This window comes from Perna viridis, chromosome 4 (assembly GCF_037379345.1).
Source record: "Perna viridis isolate PV_CMFRI_1.1 ecotype Kerala chromosome 4, ASM3737934v1, whole genome shotgun sequence".
In the NCBI taxonomy this organism is placed as follows: Eukaryota; Metazoa; Mollusca; class Bivalvia; order Mytilida; family Mytilidae; genus Perna; species Perna viridis.
The window spans coordinates 39,295,356-39,315,360 of record NC_142448.1 but is presented as its reverse complement, the minus strand read 5'-3'; the positions used below and the strand labels follow the sequence as shown (position 1 = coordinate 39,315,360).

Below are 20,005 nucleotides of genomic sequence, written 5' to 3'. Positions count from 1 at the left end.
AGGGGTGTAGGAAAAAGTGCCAGTGTCTAAATTTGGTATAGCCATATTATTTCAAAAACAGGACTTTAATACATTGCATAACCAAGTATGCACATGTATTTAGTCAGAATGCCCATCTGAGACTTCAGACAAATTTTTGGAACCATCTTAAAAACAAAAGTAGGTCAGCAGGTGAGTGTCTAAATACCAAAAGCGAAAATTGCAAAAAAAAAGGAACATGCATAATGCACTGTCAATATGCAACTAGGTGTGAACACTTCCTATCAAGTTTCTGAGAAGTGTTTTTGATTTTAATAGTAAATATTGTAATTCTCTCTTTCGAGGCAACATATTAAGAAGTATTGTGTAAGCAACTGGTTGTATACAGTTATATAGACTTCCTGTAAAGTTTCTGAGAATAAATTTTGATCGAGTACTTAAAGTACATTTTTGAATGATCATAATCTCCTAATGAGATAATATCTAAAGAGTAAAATGCATAAACTACATATAGAGGCTCAGGTGACAGTGACCTACTTTTAAAAAAAAACGAGTTTTTCAGTCTCAGAAACAAAGAACAAATGTAAGAAAAAATGCAGCTCATTAACCAAGTAATCGAGTTAATTGAAGCCAAAATCACAGTGCATAACAAATAATCGTATATACTTGTCGTATTAAAGATAGATATTTACAAAGTTTGAAGTAGCACTTGAAATTACTACAACTGTTTATATCCGATCGTAACTAACAGCCACGTTAAGTCTGAGGTTTCTAATAGATTTGTTGTGCCACTTGATGCAAGGAAATGTGCACAAAAATTTTATTTTTAAATGGGGGTTATTGAGATTACACAATAACAACTTTTATACAAATGTATCAAAATGACAAGTGCCGATATACTCATGACTAAGAATTAAGATAACTTTGCACTACATGTACATGACAAACAATCTCTAAACACCAACACAATTTTAACATCAAATGTACCAGTACACGTAAATAGACACTATTCAAATATGAGAAATCTGGAATTGTTTCGGAATTATAGTCCTACTGAAAAAAAAAATGGTACCAAAATAAACATATTCATATAGCAAAAATTTTGCCTAAAATGTTGTAGGCCTTCCTAAAAGATCATAATCAAAGCCAATTTTCTTTATGTAGATAGTAAGAGCATTGTTAGGCTTTAGAAACCTAATTAATACTTTAAATCCATTAAAAAAAAACCAATTTCTTGTGTGAAAATGTCCCTTGCTCTTTGCTGTGTGACCTGCCAATTGTAACTGGAAAAGTCTTAAGCCCAAATTTGAAACATCCTCTATAGGACAGGACTCAAAAATTTCAATACATAGATGAATACATTATGCCACTAACTTTCAGACCCATATGAAGAATTACATTCCACTTTTAACTCTGAAATCTAGCATCGAAATTCAAACTTTTGCAATGAAATTTGTCTTAACAAGACCCTGAATAAACTTAACATCTGCCAAAAATAGTATCTCTATGGAGGATGTAAAATTTAGCAAGTTTCAACACATATTTCATTTCAAATGCACCAAAAGGAAAGACCGTATTTCCAAATCTAAGACAACTAGAAACCAAAGCTTAGTCAGCCTATGACAGAACAATAACAAAATTCCAACAGTATATATTTTTGGCACTATGACCTATTTCTATTACATACATATTAACTTGTCAAACAAATTATGAGTAAGGTCAGAGGTCAGACAATGAGCTGGAATACATAGAACTTAAATAACACAGAGTTAACACCATCATTTAACAGACATCTTAACATTTGAGCAAGTACTGGTACATGTCTATGTATACATGTAGGTCAGGGGTGGATCCAGGATTTTAGATTGGGGGGGGGGGGGGCACAGTTAAAATTTATTTTAGGATAAATTTTTGAAATATTTTTCTAGAGTGGGTGCTATGTTGATATCTTCTGTGATAAAATTAGCGATATTGTGTGGTAAAGTTACAGAGAAATTAAAGTTTCAACCTAAAACCGCTTAAATCTACCCCTAACAACCCATGCTTTGCAAATTTTAGGAGGGGGGCACGCATGCCACATCCCCGCCTGAATCCACCCATGATGCAGGTGATCTACAAGTTACTCATTTATTAATATAGCCTTGAGTATCACCTCCTAGCCTCAAGTACTACAACAATGAGTACCTGAGTAATTGGAGGTTATCCTCCCAATACAAAAAAACTTGTGTAACTTTCAAAAAATGGAAAAATGGAACAAAACTCACTCAAGTACACCCCTTAGCCACAAAAAACTCACTCAAGAGAAGAGGGAATACCATCACTTAAATTATTCAAACATTATATAATATTGTCTGAAAATTCTGGTAAGTTACACTACAGTTAAAAGAAATAAAAAAAAAATTGACATCTGGGGATTCAAAAGACCTTAATCTGATATTTTACAATGAAAAGTTAAAATACAAGCCAGAAAGCAATGTATGACCAACATGTCAAATTTAACATTGTTTAGCAATTTCAAGGCTAAGTGCTGGGAGGCGTCTTAAATGATGTCTTATCAATGTCAAATTTCAAGTTCCTAAATTAAGGGCAAGGACATACAAGACTGTCTACTTAACCCTAATACATACCATATCATACATGTATATATACAGTATCACTTTAAGGCCACACAAGTCTATTTTTCTGATTCTCGCTCACCTTATAGTAAGGAAAGGTCTAGAATTGATTGTTAAATTGAAAAAAAAATATCCATTTTCTCAGCAATTTCCATTTAAAAAAAAAACCAGAAATGTTGGTGAATTATCATCCTTTTTTATTTCAGAATCAATTGCTTCCAAATAAGCCTGAAAATAAGATAAAACATAAAACTGTAATACACTCAAGATGTTAAGGATTAGGGGGTGGGGCAAGCCAAACAAAGATTTGTTTGGTATAAGAAATAACACTGAACAATGGACAGATGTAACTGATTTTGCCACCAACTTTTAAAAAAAATAAATGCATAAAATAGTCACCTTTTTCTCAAAACTGCAATGTTTCCAAATACTTTGTCAACAATGACAACAGTTCTCGACATTACGTCACCTTACAGTTAAAACTGAATATAAAATGTGAAATATTATTTTAAAATTTTGAGTTAGGAATGACACATGACTGAAAATTTGACAATTGAAAATTACTATTTCAATTGGAGACCGAATATCTTGAAAAAAGCACTAGAGCTTCACTTACGATAAGAGTCTCTCATTAAACTTCCCCCTAATACTTGAAGTTGATTGGCGATTATAAAAACATTTAATTTAAATACCCTTAAAATTTAACTAGTCATAATTTACATCCGGTAAATTTCAGCATTTATTTTTATTCAATAACAAGAAATAAAAGTTACACAGAAAGGTATCTAATCGCTAGGAAATTGACTTGTAATCTTTACTCACACAATTCATAACAGTCTTAATTTATAAATAGAATTTGGATTCAGCTCAAAACTATTTTCATTCTTTCAATTAGAAAAAAAAAATTTGGATGAACTTCAGGATAGTAACCTTAACATGTATACATGTATGATTTTAAATATTTTCTTAAACAACACGAAGTTTGGAACATACAATGATCCAACAAAACAGACTTTGTTTTGACATAACTTATCGGTGACTTGCCTCTTGGCATTTTACATACATTTGTATACCTGAGTGTAAAAAATCAACAAAATGACAACTTTTATAACCAAGTTTTACAAATTAACTCGCATAAAGATGATGTCTAGAATGACACGGAAAATCATCCAGACGTTTCATATTTAGTAATATTATTTTTGCAACAAAATACTTTCAAGTTATGTTGGCACAATACCAGAGCAAATTTTATTTAGTCCTAAATTCTAATCTTTTGGTAATTATTTAAATACATAAAAAATGTTAAAAATACATCCAAATCATTTCCTTGAGGAAATTGACAATAATATTATAAACTTCCACTAACAGTTCAAACCAAAACAAGGCCAGTAGTTATTCTGCTCATCAAACAACACCATTCAAGGGTTTCTTGTCCTATGCATCAATCAGTATTCAGCCTACATGTGTCTCTAATACAGGCATATTGAAAACTCAACTACAATAGACTTATCCTGCATATCAAATACCACCCTTTTTGATTTTCTTTTCATAATGAATTTCAATATATCCAGCACTCCCTTCTAAGTTTCATAGTTATCAATTGGTAACTATAACCCCTAACCAATTATGCCAAACCAGATAAACTTATCCTGCACATCAAACATCACCTCTTAGGCTTGTTGTTTTTGAAATACAGTAAATCAGCTTATGATCAGACAATTCCTTGCCATGTATAATACAATACCATTAGTAACTAAAAATCCCAACAGGCTAATGAAAACCAATCTACACAGACTAATACGGATAAATATCACCGGAATGGAGATTCTAGCCCTGTCAGCAATTAATTTCTCAACAGAAAATGACAAAAACCAATATATTCCCAAAACCTATTTTTCCTCAATTACATCTTCCTAAACTGTCTGTGACACAATTCTTATCAAATTTCTAGATAATTACAGCACCAACCTACATAACCCCATTGATGACATTTATACATCCATTTAGGATGCACTCACTCCCAATGGTTGGGAGAAACAGCAGAAAGAAGTTTAAGCTTAGACATTTTGATTAAACAGCATTGTCAGTATAATATGGCCATCATTAGACAGAGAAAAGAACTCAAAAATCAATAAACGAGAAAACACAAAATATCACCCTTTTATTGTAATTCTAGGCATTGATTTTGTTACAGTTGAAGTATCATGTTGTTACTATAAAAAAAATTTCTCTCCGCTGATGACAGTATTACCAATAACAGATGCTGTTTAAGTAAATTGCTTTACATGGATTATTACAAGACTGATATATTATTATAGGATAATACTGAAACTTTAAATATAGGGAAGGGAATAAGATCCTTATTCTTGGAAGTCTGAAACCTTAATGGCCTAATTATACTTTTTTTTCAGAGTAGATGATTGAAAAGTTGTATTATTATTTCAGTAGCCTATCTAAACTGGCAAAAATTAAGAAATTTCAACAAACTTTTCATCTAATTTAACATTTACCTGCTTGAAAAAAAAAATCAATACAGGGAGATAACCCACAAGTGATCAGAATGTATGATATGCAGAGGAAAAAAACTTTGACACTTTATTGTCACTCGTAATTGAAACTCAAGACAGGAAAGCAGGAAAGGCACGTCAAACAATTTACGAATTAAGAATTAGTAATAACTCTCAAGTATCAGGAAGAAAGTTTGATATAATATGACCTCGCTACTTTACTTTTTAATATGCACATACATGCATCATGCATTTTGAAACCATTACAAAATATAAGTATAAACACAGTAATGGAAACACTCAAAAGGAAATAGATTGCTAAAAAATGAAAGGAGATTCCGTACTTAAACCTGTTGGAAGGACAATATAATAAACAAAAACTCAAACATGAGCCACAACTTATGCCAAAAAAGACGATAAATTGTAGCATTTTTTTTGCAGTGAAAAACGTAAGGCTATTTATTGTTACATACAGTGAAATCTGTCTACAGTGAACCCTGAAAAGTTAGAAAACCTGTGTGAACTGAACCCCTAATAGTTCAAAACCAGACATTTGAAAAATTCTGCAGGTCTACACTTAATTCCAATAATTTTGTATGAATTCAACAGAAAGTTTTCTGAAAATTTGCTGTAGGTCTTTGATGAAATAAATGTAGTTTTGAACACTGAAACTGAATACCTGTCTTAACAAAACCAACTTAAAATCCAAAGGAGGTTCAGTTAATGGAGGTTTCACTATATATCAAGATTTAAGTACCATTCTGTGTAAGAATCAGGCAATGGGTGGAACATCATTATCACAAATTTAGTCATTTTTGCCTAAAATATATTCAGTAGGTCTAGAAAACAACCAAAAAGCTATTTAAGTTTATCCTGAAGCATCTATGATGTAGATATTTTTTTACTGTTTATATTGGGAAAGATTACAGGAAAATTTTCCCACAATTTTTCTGTAGTGTATTTCAACTACGGTAAATTTGACCTATCAATATCTTAAAAAGGCAAATTTTACACTTTGATGGTTATTTCTGGTGGTTATCAGGTATAATTAATTGGCTATTGCAATAAAATATCTGCATTTTTTTTCCTTCATGTGCCACATAAATATACATTCTGCCTGATTCTTAGATGGAGAAGTATTTAATATCAACAAATATGTTCATTTGACAAATTTCATGAAAATAAGCATCTGTGAAAAGTTTGACCCACCCTTTTGATCTCATGGTTAAGCTTCAGTGAAAATAGATATCCAACTAATTGTCACATAAATAAGCAGATATCTAACTTATTTTCATATCAGGGAAAAAAAAGGGCAAGATTAAATCATTTTTAAGTTGAAGGTTATTAGCAGTATGATAACTCTTTACTTCCATTGTATGTTTCACAAACCATGTGATATCATTAATCAAAAGTCAATATGGTATATTTATTTAAATTAACCTTAAAAAGATGTGTTCAATGAAGTTTTGACAAAGTCATCAAATCATTTTGTAAGACAGGCCATATAGTTTATAAATCTGTACAACAGAATCAATATGAACTGGTGCATCTGTTACAATGTTTGAAACTAATGTCCTACCAGCTAACACTCCTTATAAAGAACTCAATCAATTCTACATTGATGCATAAATGTTTCTTAGAATGAGGTCGGAAGTTTGAAATTCAATCATCGTATTAAATGGTTCGATTGACTAATGAATTTTAAGCGACTCCTTAAAGTTGAGAAAGTTACTATGGTCAGATTAGCTTCTGTTGATTCCTGCGTTTCAAAAACAATGAATCAGGTTTCACAGAAATGTCATTAATTAGGACTAAAACAATCCTTATTTTTCTGTAACATGTATAACAAAACAGTTAATCCTTCATATAATATTTTTGCAATACTTTTCATTTGAATAATTTATTGCATTTAATTTTAGTATTTTAAATATCAAATGATGTTCTAGTCACATAATACAGATAAAATGAGGACTTAACCTCACATAACAGCAGTAACTGCAATGAAATATAGACTGGCAGATCTGTTAATTTTGTGTTACAGAATATCAATTTTTCTCAATTTTTTTCCTCCAATTGCTCAGCTGCAATAACTTTTTCTACATTTATGTCTTGCTAATGGTAAATGAAAAGTTCTCAGTCAAAATAATTGTTAATTATTCAGCCAGTTCTATGAAGCCAAAACTGAATTTCACATAATTCAAACTTCAATTTACTGAAAAAAACTTGCCACCAGTCGGAATTAAAATACAAGTTAGGACAAACTTGCTCAAGTAACATGTATAAGATATTCCTGGAAGCTAATAGTACAAATTTTGAATAACAAGCTCCACAGCTGCTTGATATAGAAAATCGTTCTTTTAAGCCTTGATTAAGACTTAGATACAAAGGTTTTTACTCTAATTAGATTCGTCATTAAAAATTATGTCTACAAAAATATATTAGAATGTCACTGTGACTTTTAAGATGCACAATTGTAAATTACAATATTTTAAATACAATATTTTAGATTCACATTTAATTTTTTTTTTAATGAAATATAATGTTAAATATAAAACATGAAGGGCTCCAATTCATTGTCCTACAGTGTAATGTAAACATTTAAATTTTTGTGTTTGCTAATTTTCGTAGATTCTGTCAAGGGAACATATTCACGAAAATTGTGAGAAATAGTGAAAATTAATATGTTTACAGTTTGTATGTTTTTGTTTGTCGCTATAAATGCCATGGAAATTAACTATGACCTTTGAACCAGGATTGTGAGTGATATCACTGACCCCTACTTCCAATACTGATCATGTAATAACCTGATATAATTATCATTTTGCTGCATCAATGTACATGTGACTGATGACCAACCTTCATTACAAGTTTCATCAAAATACATGGAATGAAATGGATAGACATGCATGAGTGTTCTTATGATATACCTCAAAACTTGGCCCATAGGGCAGGGGGGGTATAAAAACCTGTAGCTGACACCTAACTCTTGTTATTATTCTGTAAATGTATACCAAGTCACAAGATGAGACGAAGCTTAAACACCAATCTGAACCAGGACATAAGGTCTAATGTACTCAGGGCTCCTAGGAGCTAATGTGTTGTTATACTATTGCATTCAAATAATGCTTTTGTATTGTATTATTCTATATCCACGACCCCAAATTTCCATGGTTACTGACCCTGACATTGGTGGCATTTTCTGTAACTGTGAATGCATTCCTGGAGACTTAGAATCAGGAGTTCTGTTCTTCTGGTGCCGTAATAACAACAATCGTCCTAATTCCTCACACCACATTGACAAAAGGGCTGAAAACAGAAAATAAAGTTGTAAAGCCTGAGAAGTAAAACTTGAGAGGCATTATAATTTACCTTCAAGAAAATATTTTGAAAATCAAGCTGTCATTGAGCTACTTTTTACAGTAAGTTAGGACAGTTTATCTATGTGAGAATTCAGCAAGGAGGATTGGTTGCTGAAGAAGAATTACTGCCACCTAAGTGTAATAAAACCAAAGTTGCAAATAGATTTTCAAAGGATTGTCAACCTTTTTGTAAAAAAAAAAAACAAAAACAAAAAAACAAACAAAACAAAACAAAACAAAACAGAACCAAACCAAAAAAACAAAAGCATAAAAAATGTTCATCTTTTTTTGCTTGATTACTAGTATATATTTTATTTGCAGATACACATGCTTTTATTTCCTGTTATTTTTTTAAGGCATTAAAACAAAATTGAGCTTTTAGCTCATTATGCAGTTAATCTTCTAATGTGTGAACTTCCTTATAAATATTCTCACACTATTACTACCAATTTTTTATTCTCTTCAAGTCCAAGGATGTGAGAGAGGAAAAAAATACAAATACATGTACAGTGAGAATCTCTTTAATATCATTCTACCATCTATTTCCTTATAAAAAGTATTTATTAGGGATAAAATTGTTCATGATCTTCATATCTACCTGATAACTTAACAATTAGAATCAATAGCGCACAATGAAAAACAACATATGTTCAGTCTTAGTTTGAACAAATCATTTTTCCGACAATACGTTGCCACAGCCTTTGTAGAAATTGCTAGTTAAGCAGTAAATTCAGGTGGAAAATAACACAGTTTTTGATAAATTAATAACCATATGTAAACATGACCTTGAGCAATGATCCCATACATGTAATTGGACATAACTAATACGTATACAAGTAAGCCAGTGTAATATACAAAATACCTATACAGTAAAACAAGTCTAAACCGAATCTAAATCAAACCAATAATTTCAGTTCAGACAGGCCTCACTGTACCAGTAATAAATCGTCATGTTCAGAACAACATGTGTACTGGAATGCACTGATGTTTTAGAGACACCTTAAATGGCTGTGTAGTGTCATCTTGGCAGGACACAACAGACTCAACCAACATCTGTACAGTTTTGAAGGTCATACCATCACCTATGTGTCCCTGTGGAGAAGCAGAGCAGAATACTGAACACTTTCTGCAGACGTGCAAGTTACACCAGGCACAGAGAGAGAAGATATGGGATAAACCAACCCCCATTACAGAGAAACTGTATGGACCTGTGGAGGACCTACAGAAGACAGCCGGATTTGTTGAGGAGACTGGCATTCAAGTGTAATGGCGAACGACAAGAAGAAGAAGAATGGCTGTGTAGGTAAGTGCACTAACATGAACTTGAAGATTACAAAGCTACACCAATGATAATGGAAGACAATCAGCTGTTTGAAAATTCTCCTAAGATCCAATAAGGAAGTTTCTAGTCCATTCTACCTCAACTCAAAATGGACCAATCAGAATGCTTGAAATTTCAGATTTGAGGAAAATCCCCATTCAAGATTTAATGAAACCCAAGCAAGAGTGATCTAGAGGAATTTAGACAAACATTCATTTAATCCAACTGTCAGTTTTGTATTAGTGACTGACTATCAAAACAAATGAATGTTTCTGACAATAGATCCTTCTGATGATTGCAGTTACTGACAGCATCTGAGTAAACAGGAAAAAAACATACCTACAGAATAACGAAATTCCTGTGACAATAAAACTATACAAAGAAAATTCAAACTGTTTCCCACCTTTCACAAAAAAACAGTCTCCCAACCTTTCATAAAAGAAACACAATGTTTCCCAACCTTTCATAAAAAAATACAATCTAGGAAAACGTTTTAAAAATCTACAAGTGATTACTAAGCAAATATTCTTCCTGTGTTAAGTGCATACTTATCATAAATTGCTGAAAAAAAGGTCAATTGAGGCAAATTCGTTAAATGACCACCTCACTTACAGCAACAACAAAAAAAAACTACAAAAGATTCCTCAAAAAAGGAGTACTTGCATTTTTTTCCTGATCATTTCCTCAATTAATGTTGCAAAGTGAAGGTTTGTTTTAAAAAAACATGTCAATTTTGGTGACATAAATGCATGACCTTATATTTAACACTAATGGGATAAAATAATTAACTTCTTACAATAACCACAAATGTGTTTTTTAAACTTTTAACCTATGGAAAAATGATGAAATTATACATTGAAGTACTGAGTATATAAATATTTGTTCAGTATTCAAATCCATTGTAGGTTATGAATGAAACGACCTCAATTGTGAAGAATTTTACTGTATACGAGTTGACCATTTCAAAAAAACGATATGTTATTGAAATATCATGATATACAAGAACAATCCAAATCTCCATGCAAATTCAGCTTGCTACAAAAACTGGTACCATTAAATGAAAATGCTGTACTTTAGTTTGATTCGAGATAAAAACAGAAAAAAAAAATTATATAGCTTTATCACAATTTTTATCAATAAAACTTTGGATAATTTGTAACATGTGTTCTCATCTTTACAGGCCATACTTAGCAATAACATGGCACTATTTGTATAATTTTCATACCTAATTTACAGATATAACTACTTGTCATAGCCTCTATATACATATACATGTATATGGGTAATGCATTTACTTATATCATAACGTAATGCATTTACTTATATCATAACAATTTTCTCATTTTCTCAGCCATGAACATGTGTATGAAATATGCAAATGCCATTTCTTGAAGTACAGATCTGTAGCTTAACATCATAAATGTATTTTATAGGTGACTTCTTTTATTTCCATCAATATTTTTTGTCCTTGCAGTAATTAACATGTTATCTCCTCGATTGATAGTATTATTTAAATGAAATTTTTTTTTGGACCACTTACTCCAATTCACCATATGCATAATTTCTGGAATAAGAATTACACGAAAGGTATGCCAAAAAATAGATGCAAAGCAGGACTTAAAAAAACCCAATTTTTGCTAGCACTGCAAAACTCGGAAGAATCTTAGCTTTTTCAAGTACAAGTTAAGTTTATCACCTTTTACAAGCATCTTGTTAATCAATCAATCAATCAAATCACTTAGCTCAATGGGAAGCTTTATCAAGAAAAGTAATGCTTTTAATTACATAAATCAGTAAAATAGAGCAGTCCAAGTAATCATGCGGTCTCAAGAGGATATTTTAATTTAGCACAGTCCCTCTATGCAGACATCATGATTATCTGAAGTAGTTAAGAGGAAGAATAACCATTAGAAAATTGATAGGGGTTGCCTCCCTTAGAGCGGTCCATAGGAGTTAAATAGACACAGGTAAATGTGTGGGGTTTACATTTCCTTGGCTGCTTAAATACCTAAATACCTTTTAAATGATAATATAAACTCTATGACCCATGGTTAATTTTCTTTGTCGACCTTCCTGTAAAGTAACTGTTAACGCGTTGCAACTAAATGAACTATCTCAACCTACCGATATACTTGAAACCTATCCCATTAAGATTTGGAACTTATCTATTGTTAAAAAATGTGGTCGTTTGTATGCAATGAAATAATTACAGGGATATATCTGCCTAACTTGATGGCTACATCAGAGTCGATAAAAATAATAACAACCCTGTGACAAGCATTTATTATCTCGAATGACCTGCATAATTTAGGATCTTTCAAATTTCCAAATCTCCTATCATATCACTTAATACAATATTAAGTGAAAAATTTAAATCAATAAATATTTTAAAGATTAAATGATTAGTTTCCATTCATTCCCCAATCCTGCAACTTTGCAGAATCTCTAGCTTGTGCAAGTATTCATGTATCTGTCTTCATCCTGAAATACATGTGTATTAGCAAGATCTTCATGAAACTTGCTATTCACACAAATCAATACAATATGAATACGTAAACATTTTAGACTTTATACATGTATTAGTAAATTTCACCTGTAGGTTTTGAAAACAACCCATCAACTAAGTGACTGTTAAAAAAGCGATTACTTATTGCTTTTCACCGTCTTTACTAAGCTCCGCCTAACAATACTCTAATATTAACTTCCGAAGCTCTGGAGATTCAAATACAAACAAAATTCTGCAAAGTGAACACATAATTTATACTTCAACACTTGTACAGATTTCTATTAAAAAGGCAACAAAAATATGAGGTGCTTTTTTTTCTTTTGAGAGCACTTGAGTTTTAACACAAGTAATTTATCTAACCTATATTTAGTTAGTATGTTGTAAATTAATTCCTTTTAAATTGGGGTTTTAGCTTACTCACGATTACTGAACTACAGAAAGAGGAGAACTTTGAGCTAAATTATGATATCAATATAGACCAGTGTTAAATTCTCCGGCACAACAAAACAGTTATAACCTTCAACATCACGGTTATAGTATCAATGTTTAGAACTCTTAACTTTAAATACCCGAATGCATAAATAAGAGACGTGCAATCGTGAAATCTTATCAGGGAGTCCATGCAAAAACCAGGCAGTGGGTGCCACACCACAAATTTTGTTTTAAAAAAATGTTCATCTATTTCATATCACAAATTTATCCCTTTCTCAAAGTTAAAAATTGGGTTTTTGATTAACTGCAAAGGTTAAAGAGACAAAAATTACACAGAAGGCAATAAAATTCCTTCAAAAAGTGAGATAACCATTTATTTTTTATCAAAACTTGGTTGCTTTGTTAGGGAACTTAAAAAATTGTTTTCCGAACAATCCATTGTTGCTTGAAAAAAATCTTTTAACAATTTGATATAGACATGATTTAAACATTACATTGAAACAAAAAATTCAGTGGGATAAAATTTACCCTGTGCCAACCATATCATAGAATCTGCCTGATTTTTACTTGGACAGCTTTTTAACATGATTGTGCCTTATTTTAATATCTTAAAATTCAGTTATGTAAAACTAAATACATTAAATGTGAAAACTCGGTACATCTAAAATTGACATACTTTAAAAAGAAGAAAGTATGTCGATCATGTTTTTGCACGAATTATAGTGTTATCTTATTCATAATCCATGATACATGTAGATATCCAGTACAAGTTTTAGATACATGTACGACATGTCCTTAACCTAACATGTACTTGAAAGAACCAAGGAACATTGGTTTAAAGAAATTTTAAAGCATGAGAGCAGGGAGGAAAATTTAAGCACAAAGCAAATATCAACCTATTTTGGAATGCAGCTAAATCAAGGCTGAGGCAATTGGTAAAGTAGCACAACTCGTGAGCTAAATCAAAAACCACAGACTTGACAAAAAAAATAAAACCATAAGTAAATACCCGAATTACATCAAGCAATTTTTTTTTTTTTTGGGGGGGGGGGGGGGAATTCAAACCAAGCTGTTGATTAACAATTTTTAAACCAAGACCCCAGATTTCAACTGTTTTAAGGAAATAAAAGTAGAATTATAACATAAAAAGCTGTGGTTAAAAAAATCCCACTCAGAATTAGTGAAAGAAGTAGACATTTCATAAGATTTATAATAAAAAAATGATTCATCAACCTCTATTACCCTTATATTCTTATAATTCATATAAACTTAAATTGGTTAATGAATGAAAAATTCTGTTTCAATAGTACATGTACATTATGTACATGTAGGAGTAAAGTTTTATGTAGGAGACATACATACATGTATGAAGTAAATATAAAGAAAATCTACAAATCTGGGATACATGTAGGTATATTGTATTATCCTTATATGAAATAAATGCATGTACATGTATAAACTGTAATCAATAGCTTAAACATGTACCCATAGAAATACATGTTCTATATTTTATTAATAAATAATTCATTTTTACATTTAAACATATTATTATCAATACTTCATCAGATCATTACAGCTATCATACCAACTACATGTAGAGCTATTTATAAAATCCATTCCTATCAAAGCTATCATTAAATTTCACTTTAAATCAATCAATCTCCAAAATCCATTTAAGCTAAATAATTTTCTATCAAAATTGTCACCATATTTCGTAATAACTCCCAATACAACTAAATGTCACTTACTTTCATTCTATAAGCTAGAGCACTTCCATCATTCAAATATTGACATGTGATTATGAAATCGACAAGTATCAACAATGTTCATTTCAAAGATTTGCTCTAATCAATTACACTCTCCCCACAATGCTCAGTCATCTCTAAATCGTAAACTATTAAATACCAATATCTATCATAGGTATTTATAAAGCGTATTTTTATGTCAATATGTGTCTCGCTTTATAGAACAATCAAAGGAAAAATTATTTATCAACACAGTATTAATCAATCTCGATAGCAAAGCAGGATCAATGAAAATCTACACCTGTAGGCATTTAAGAACCTACAGTTAGGTAATGATTAACTTTACATTAGTAAATAATCAGTCTCTATCTAAATTTAGTGATTTTTAAAGCCCTAAGAATGTTATTTTTTCCCCTTTAAGCCCTAAAGCCAGTGTACTTAGTCCAGTAAGACCTTAGCGTTTCACAAATACTCACAAATTTGTCACTTTGTATCTCATTATGCTGTTGTTAAAATCCAATAGTTAACAAATCAAGCAGGACAAACAAAAATCTAATGAATAACTGAGCTTTTAATATGACAAAATCAATACACTTTTGTTGTTCCGCCCACCTGTTGAATATTCATAAGATTTTCCCTTCTCAGTAACCTTTGACCTTTGTTGTCTGCTCAAGAATTATTGTTTCCAACTTCAATATTTACCTGGGGTTTTGAACCCAGTTACACGGCTTTACAGGTAAACAGATCTTCTACCTGGACTTTTTCACGTAATGGATTTACAAAACAAAAAAAAGCCACACATCTTCAATTCATCTTCTTATTAAATAAACAATACCAGACTACTCTAAAATAACACTCTGTCATCTGATCCGTGTAATCGTCACAGGTAACAATTCTAAAGATTATTTTATTACTGATTTTTAACAGGTTTAACTCAAAACCAACTTCAAAAGATTTGTATCAAATTGTTACAAGCAAAGCACATTTAAATAAAAAGTAATGTCATTTACTTCATGAACAAAGAGTCAAAATATGTCAAGTTCTTAGGTAAATAAATCATATTCATCCAATTTAAAAAAATTTACATTTCTATATAAAAAAATGTTGACAGTGTCATTAGTCTATTAGGATACCAACTTCATCTCAGACAAGTCAAGGATCTTTTGTTACTATCTGATTATATCACCAAAAGTTTATAAAAAAAAAAAAAAAGAAAAATAACCTGTCTGGCAAAACACCTACCCAAATGGTCAGGTTTGAAATTAATGCGTTTAAGATTTAGTTAGCGATATTCTATTTTATATTGTGTAAAAAAATGATACAATTGATTACAACAAGTATTATATCTGAACAGCTTAATCGAAAATCTATCAAGGAAACGAGAGATATTACATCAGACATATATGTAATTTCTAGAAATATGATAAATTTGAAGATTTTTATCAATTTACCACTTTATTACTGACATCATCTTTCTAAATATTACAGATACAATAAGGAATGAACATGTTTATATACTCCCAAAACAGCTTTTGATGAAATCTTATTAGCTGTCCAGATTGTAACCCCCTTTTTTGTAACAGATTAACAAAATCTATAGTTCCATGCAATCAAAGCCATAAAATGGCACATCTTTTCATAAGTCAATAAAGATGGAGCATCTGAATATAAATATACATGTAGGAGCTCTAAAAAATAAAAGGCTGAAATTCATTCTGTTGGAATAATGTACATAATCTGAAATTGACTGTTTGCATGTCTGAACTTTTAATGCAGGAAAAGAGCAACTGTTTTAGGAAGTCCTGCATATTCCTGTTGGGACGAGACATTATGAACAGTCTGACTAATGCTGTCCCCTGGCTTATTCCTTTGCTCTAGCTACGTGTATATATCCTTTAGACTGAGACAGATATCAATGATTTCATAACACTGTCCTTCATAGGCAATGCCTAAAATCATATCATAAAAAAATGTGCAGGTGTATGAAGTATGATTATGATACGACACAATTAGAAAAATAAATCTAAAAATTGTGTAATAGGCAAACAGACACAAAAGCTACATACCCACTTACTTCATTAGCCTCTAAATAACCAATTAGATTAAAATCTAAATCAGAAAAGGAAGATATACTATTATGAGCAACCGTATTCTATGATAACCTGTTTAAAACTGTGCCAAACTAATTTGAACAAGTACATCCTTCTTCCATTGTCTTGTAGGTTTAATATATTCCAACTTAATGATACAAATTTATTGCATAATTATTCCATAAAGAAAAAAAAATCAACCAAAAGCTTCACACAATGTTTACTATAAATCATACACCACAAACATGTTAACTCTTTTACAAGAACTCATAATTGAAGATCATAAATTTACAAATGTTTAATTCATCAATCTAGAATAGAAACTAATATAATAAATTAATGAATGTAAAAACTTGTTTGGCCTAAATACATATAATGAATGATGTGGCCAAATTCAAGGTGTCACACAGAGTTTTTTCCCATAGAGATGGAAAAATTACATTGTTCATGTATATCAAAGGTCTTCTATCAGTAGCCTTTCTAACTAATTCTTTGCTTGAAAATGTATGGGTAACCTTCTGAGACATAATTTTCTTCCAACAAACAACATAAAAAAAATGACCTTCAACAATTCTAATGAGAGTTATTGCACATGGATGACCATTGCAAGTCAAAAATGATTTCAAATTTTGCACTTTGAAAACAAGTTTACTCTAGAGTCTCAAATTTTAAAGTACAGTTAATTAACAGAGATTAAAGTTCATTGAACTCATAGTGATGTCAATTGGAGAGATAAGCATAAATTCCCTCCCCCCCCCACGACTAAGTCATACCAGCAGCCTATCCAGCAAAATGTCAATTGAGACAACAGATCATGGACCCTAACAAAATACTCATGTTTGACCTTTATTTGTCCTGTTATATTGTATACTTTACAAGAAAATGAATAAATAATAATTTCTTTAACAAGGCAACTTGTTAGTCAGGTTAGTACATCTGAACATATAGTTTACAAGATTCAACGATCGTAAAATTTCACGCAAGACTGAACACTGCATTCTTTATCAGCCTTATAAAGACATATGACAACCAACATTTTTATTGACAAAATTAATTCATATTCATATCTTAAACATGAAAATAAGAATATTTCAGCCATGGCTTATGCAATACCCAATTCTAGATATTTCAGGCAAAGAATGTTGGTTTTAGTCTTCAAATTGGGACTGTCTTATCCTCGACCATACTGTGTGGACTAAAATTTATCATCTGTTGGCAAAGGACATTTATATCACGAGTTTCTTGAATGAAATGGTGAGAAATGACTTTCGTATTTCAAACAAGATACAAAACACACTGAAATTTCATTCATACATAGGTGTATACAATATTAGCAATTAAGTACAGGCTAACCTTAGAATCATGCGGACAGTAATAATTCTGGTGTCATCTTTTTCATGCTTCCTATTTGTCCAATTATATATACATGAGAGAACAAATAAATGAAGGAGACTGAGGAACTTGTGCAAAAATTGCCTGATTACAAATTAAAGTAATATTTAGAAAAAATCAGCAGGAATGACTTTCTCCCAGGAACTAAACTGTTTTTTTACAAATATCATTACTTTCCTAATCAACTATACAACTCTTGATGGCATTTTTATTTAAAAATTTGACTCCTTGAAGTTTTTACTGCATTTAAAAATGAGACAAAAATAGATTTGACTTATCAACTTTTTTCTTCACATGATTCTAATGTGGACTTGTACTTTAAAAAGAGTGAACATAAATCCAGATTCAAGGAATTTTAAAGTCCAACTGATTTTCCAAAAAAATCCCTATTTTATACAATTATATAAAGTTCAGATATTATCATCAAAATTAAAGGGGAAAAAAACATTTAGATTGTATTAGTTAGAACAGACACAAGAATCCTTGTTGAAATTGTTCTGCTAATAAAATGTAATACAACTTCAATATCAATGGTTTGCAGTGCTTTAACTTCTAGTTCTATGCTTTACAGCTCTTTAACTTTAAGCACTGTACTCTGCAGCTTAACTTTTAGCATCATGCTTTACTGCTCTTGAACTTTTAACATTGCTTTGCAGGATTTAACTTTTAGCTATGGGTTATTATTTTTTGTGAAAAGTTAAAAAAAAGAGCTATGTTACATAAAGTTCATGGGGAAAAGACTGCTAAGTACCAAATGCACAGAATGTCCTTGAACAATTAAGCATGTCCAGAGAAAACTGTCTAATCTGAACCCCTTTAGAACTAAAATGTCTTGGTATAAACAGGTGTCTGGTTTACCAAGGTTCAAATTATATTTCAACTTTAAATAAAGGGACTTTAAAGGTGTCTGGTTAAGTCAGGTATTTGGATTTTTCAGGGTTTGGCTTAGACAGGTTTTTTTTTGGTTTTTTGGGGGTTTAGCTTAAGACTGATTTTGATGTTTTTCCAGGGTTTTGTTTAGACAGGTTACTGGGGGTTTTCAGGTTTTGGTTTAGACAGGTTATACTTTTAATTGTTTGGTATACAGTGTTTCAGTATAGTACCAACATATACATCCTATTCAAGTATACCTCATGTCAAATATAGAGAAAAGCTTTATCACATTGGCATATTTAAACAGACAAATCCATTTTCATGGCTATAAGTTAACAATTGAATATAGCAAACAGACCGAAAAATCACTTAATTTAGCAGGAGATTCTATAATGTGTTGACCACATGAGTTCCGCACTACTGGACGGCATTTAACTGACCGCTGGGATGACCTTTTTGATATTGGTCCTACAGGTGAAAATGATAAACACACCATTCAGGTAATAAAATTAGCTAGGCCAATAAAAATAAAGTCTGTTTCCTGCTACCTTACCTACTTTATTTTTTGGTGAATACCTTAAAAATGCCATTTTGGCTTAAGAACTGTCAAAAAATCTAATACTCCCCCCCACTACTTCAATGTAAAAATGTTTTTTGAAATTTAACATTGCTTCTCTACCAATCTACCTTATTTTTTCATGCAGGTAGCAGGAAGCAACACCTTTTTTTAATCTTAGAAATGCCAGTCAAAGTTCTTTGTAAGATTCTCGATCCCAAAGTTTTTTTTTCAAATTCAAATTAGTAGTCTTGAAATTTTGTAAAAACTTTGAATGTTATATATTATACGACCACTAATACAGTTTATTTACATTGTAATTCAAAGGAAACCAAAAACAATTTTTAGAGTATTTTATTAAATGGCAAAAACAAAAACAAATACTCTCCCCACCCCCCACCCCCCAAAAAAATAATAAAATAAAAAAAAAAAACAAAAAAAAAACAAAAAACACAAAAACACAAAAAAAAAACAACCCCAAAAAAACAAAGTAAAAATAGAAATCTTCCTAAAACTTGGACAAATGAATTAGAACATATCAATTAACTTAAGGTGGCCTTAGACTCAGAAAATTTTTGAGTTGAGAACTGACCTTTAAGAACCCTTCTATTAATTTGGAGTGGCCTAAGA

At 31.0% G+C, this 20,005-nt stretch overlaps 1 protein-coding gene across 6 annotated transcripts in view; it reads right to left on the bottom strand.

Annotated features, from left to right (window-relative positions):
- LOC148620026 (zinc finger MIZ domain-containing protein 1-like) overlaps positions 1-20,005 on the bottom strand; it is a 207,526-nt gene that overhangs the window by 26,158 nt on the left and 161,363 nt on the right. For 4 of the 6 annotated variants that reach the window (XM_088580538.1, XM_088580539.1, XM_088580540.1 and 1 more), the window contains one exon: positions 8,281-8,407. In XM_088580538.1, the coding sequence (XP_088436664.1) occupies positions 8,281-8,407 (127 nt within the window). Of the gene's footprint in view, positions 1-8,280; positions 8,408-14,467; positions 14,627-14,940; positions 15,085-20,005 lie in introns of those variants that run through there. The other 2 variants (XM_088580542.1, XM_088580544.1) reach the window with 2 other exon arrangements.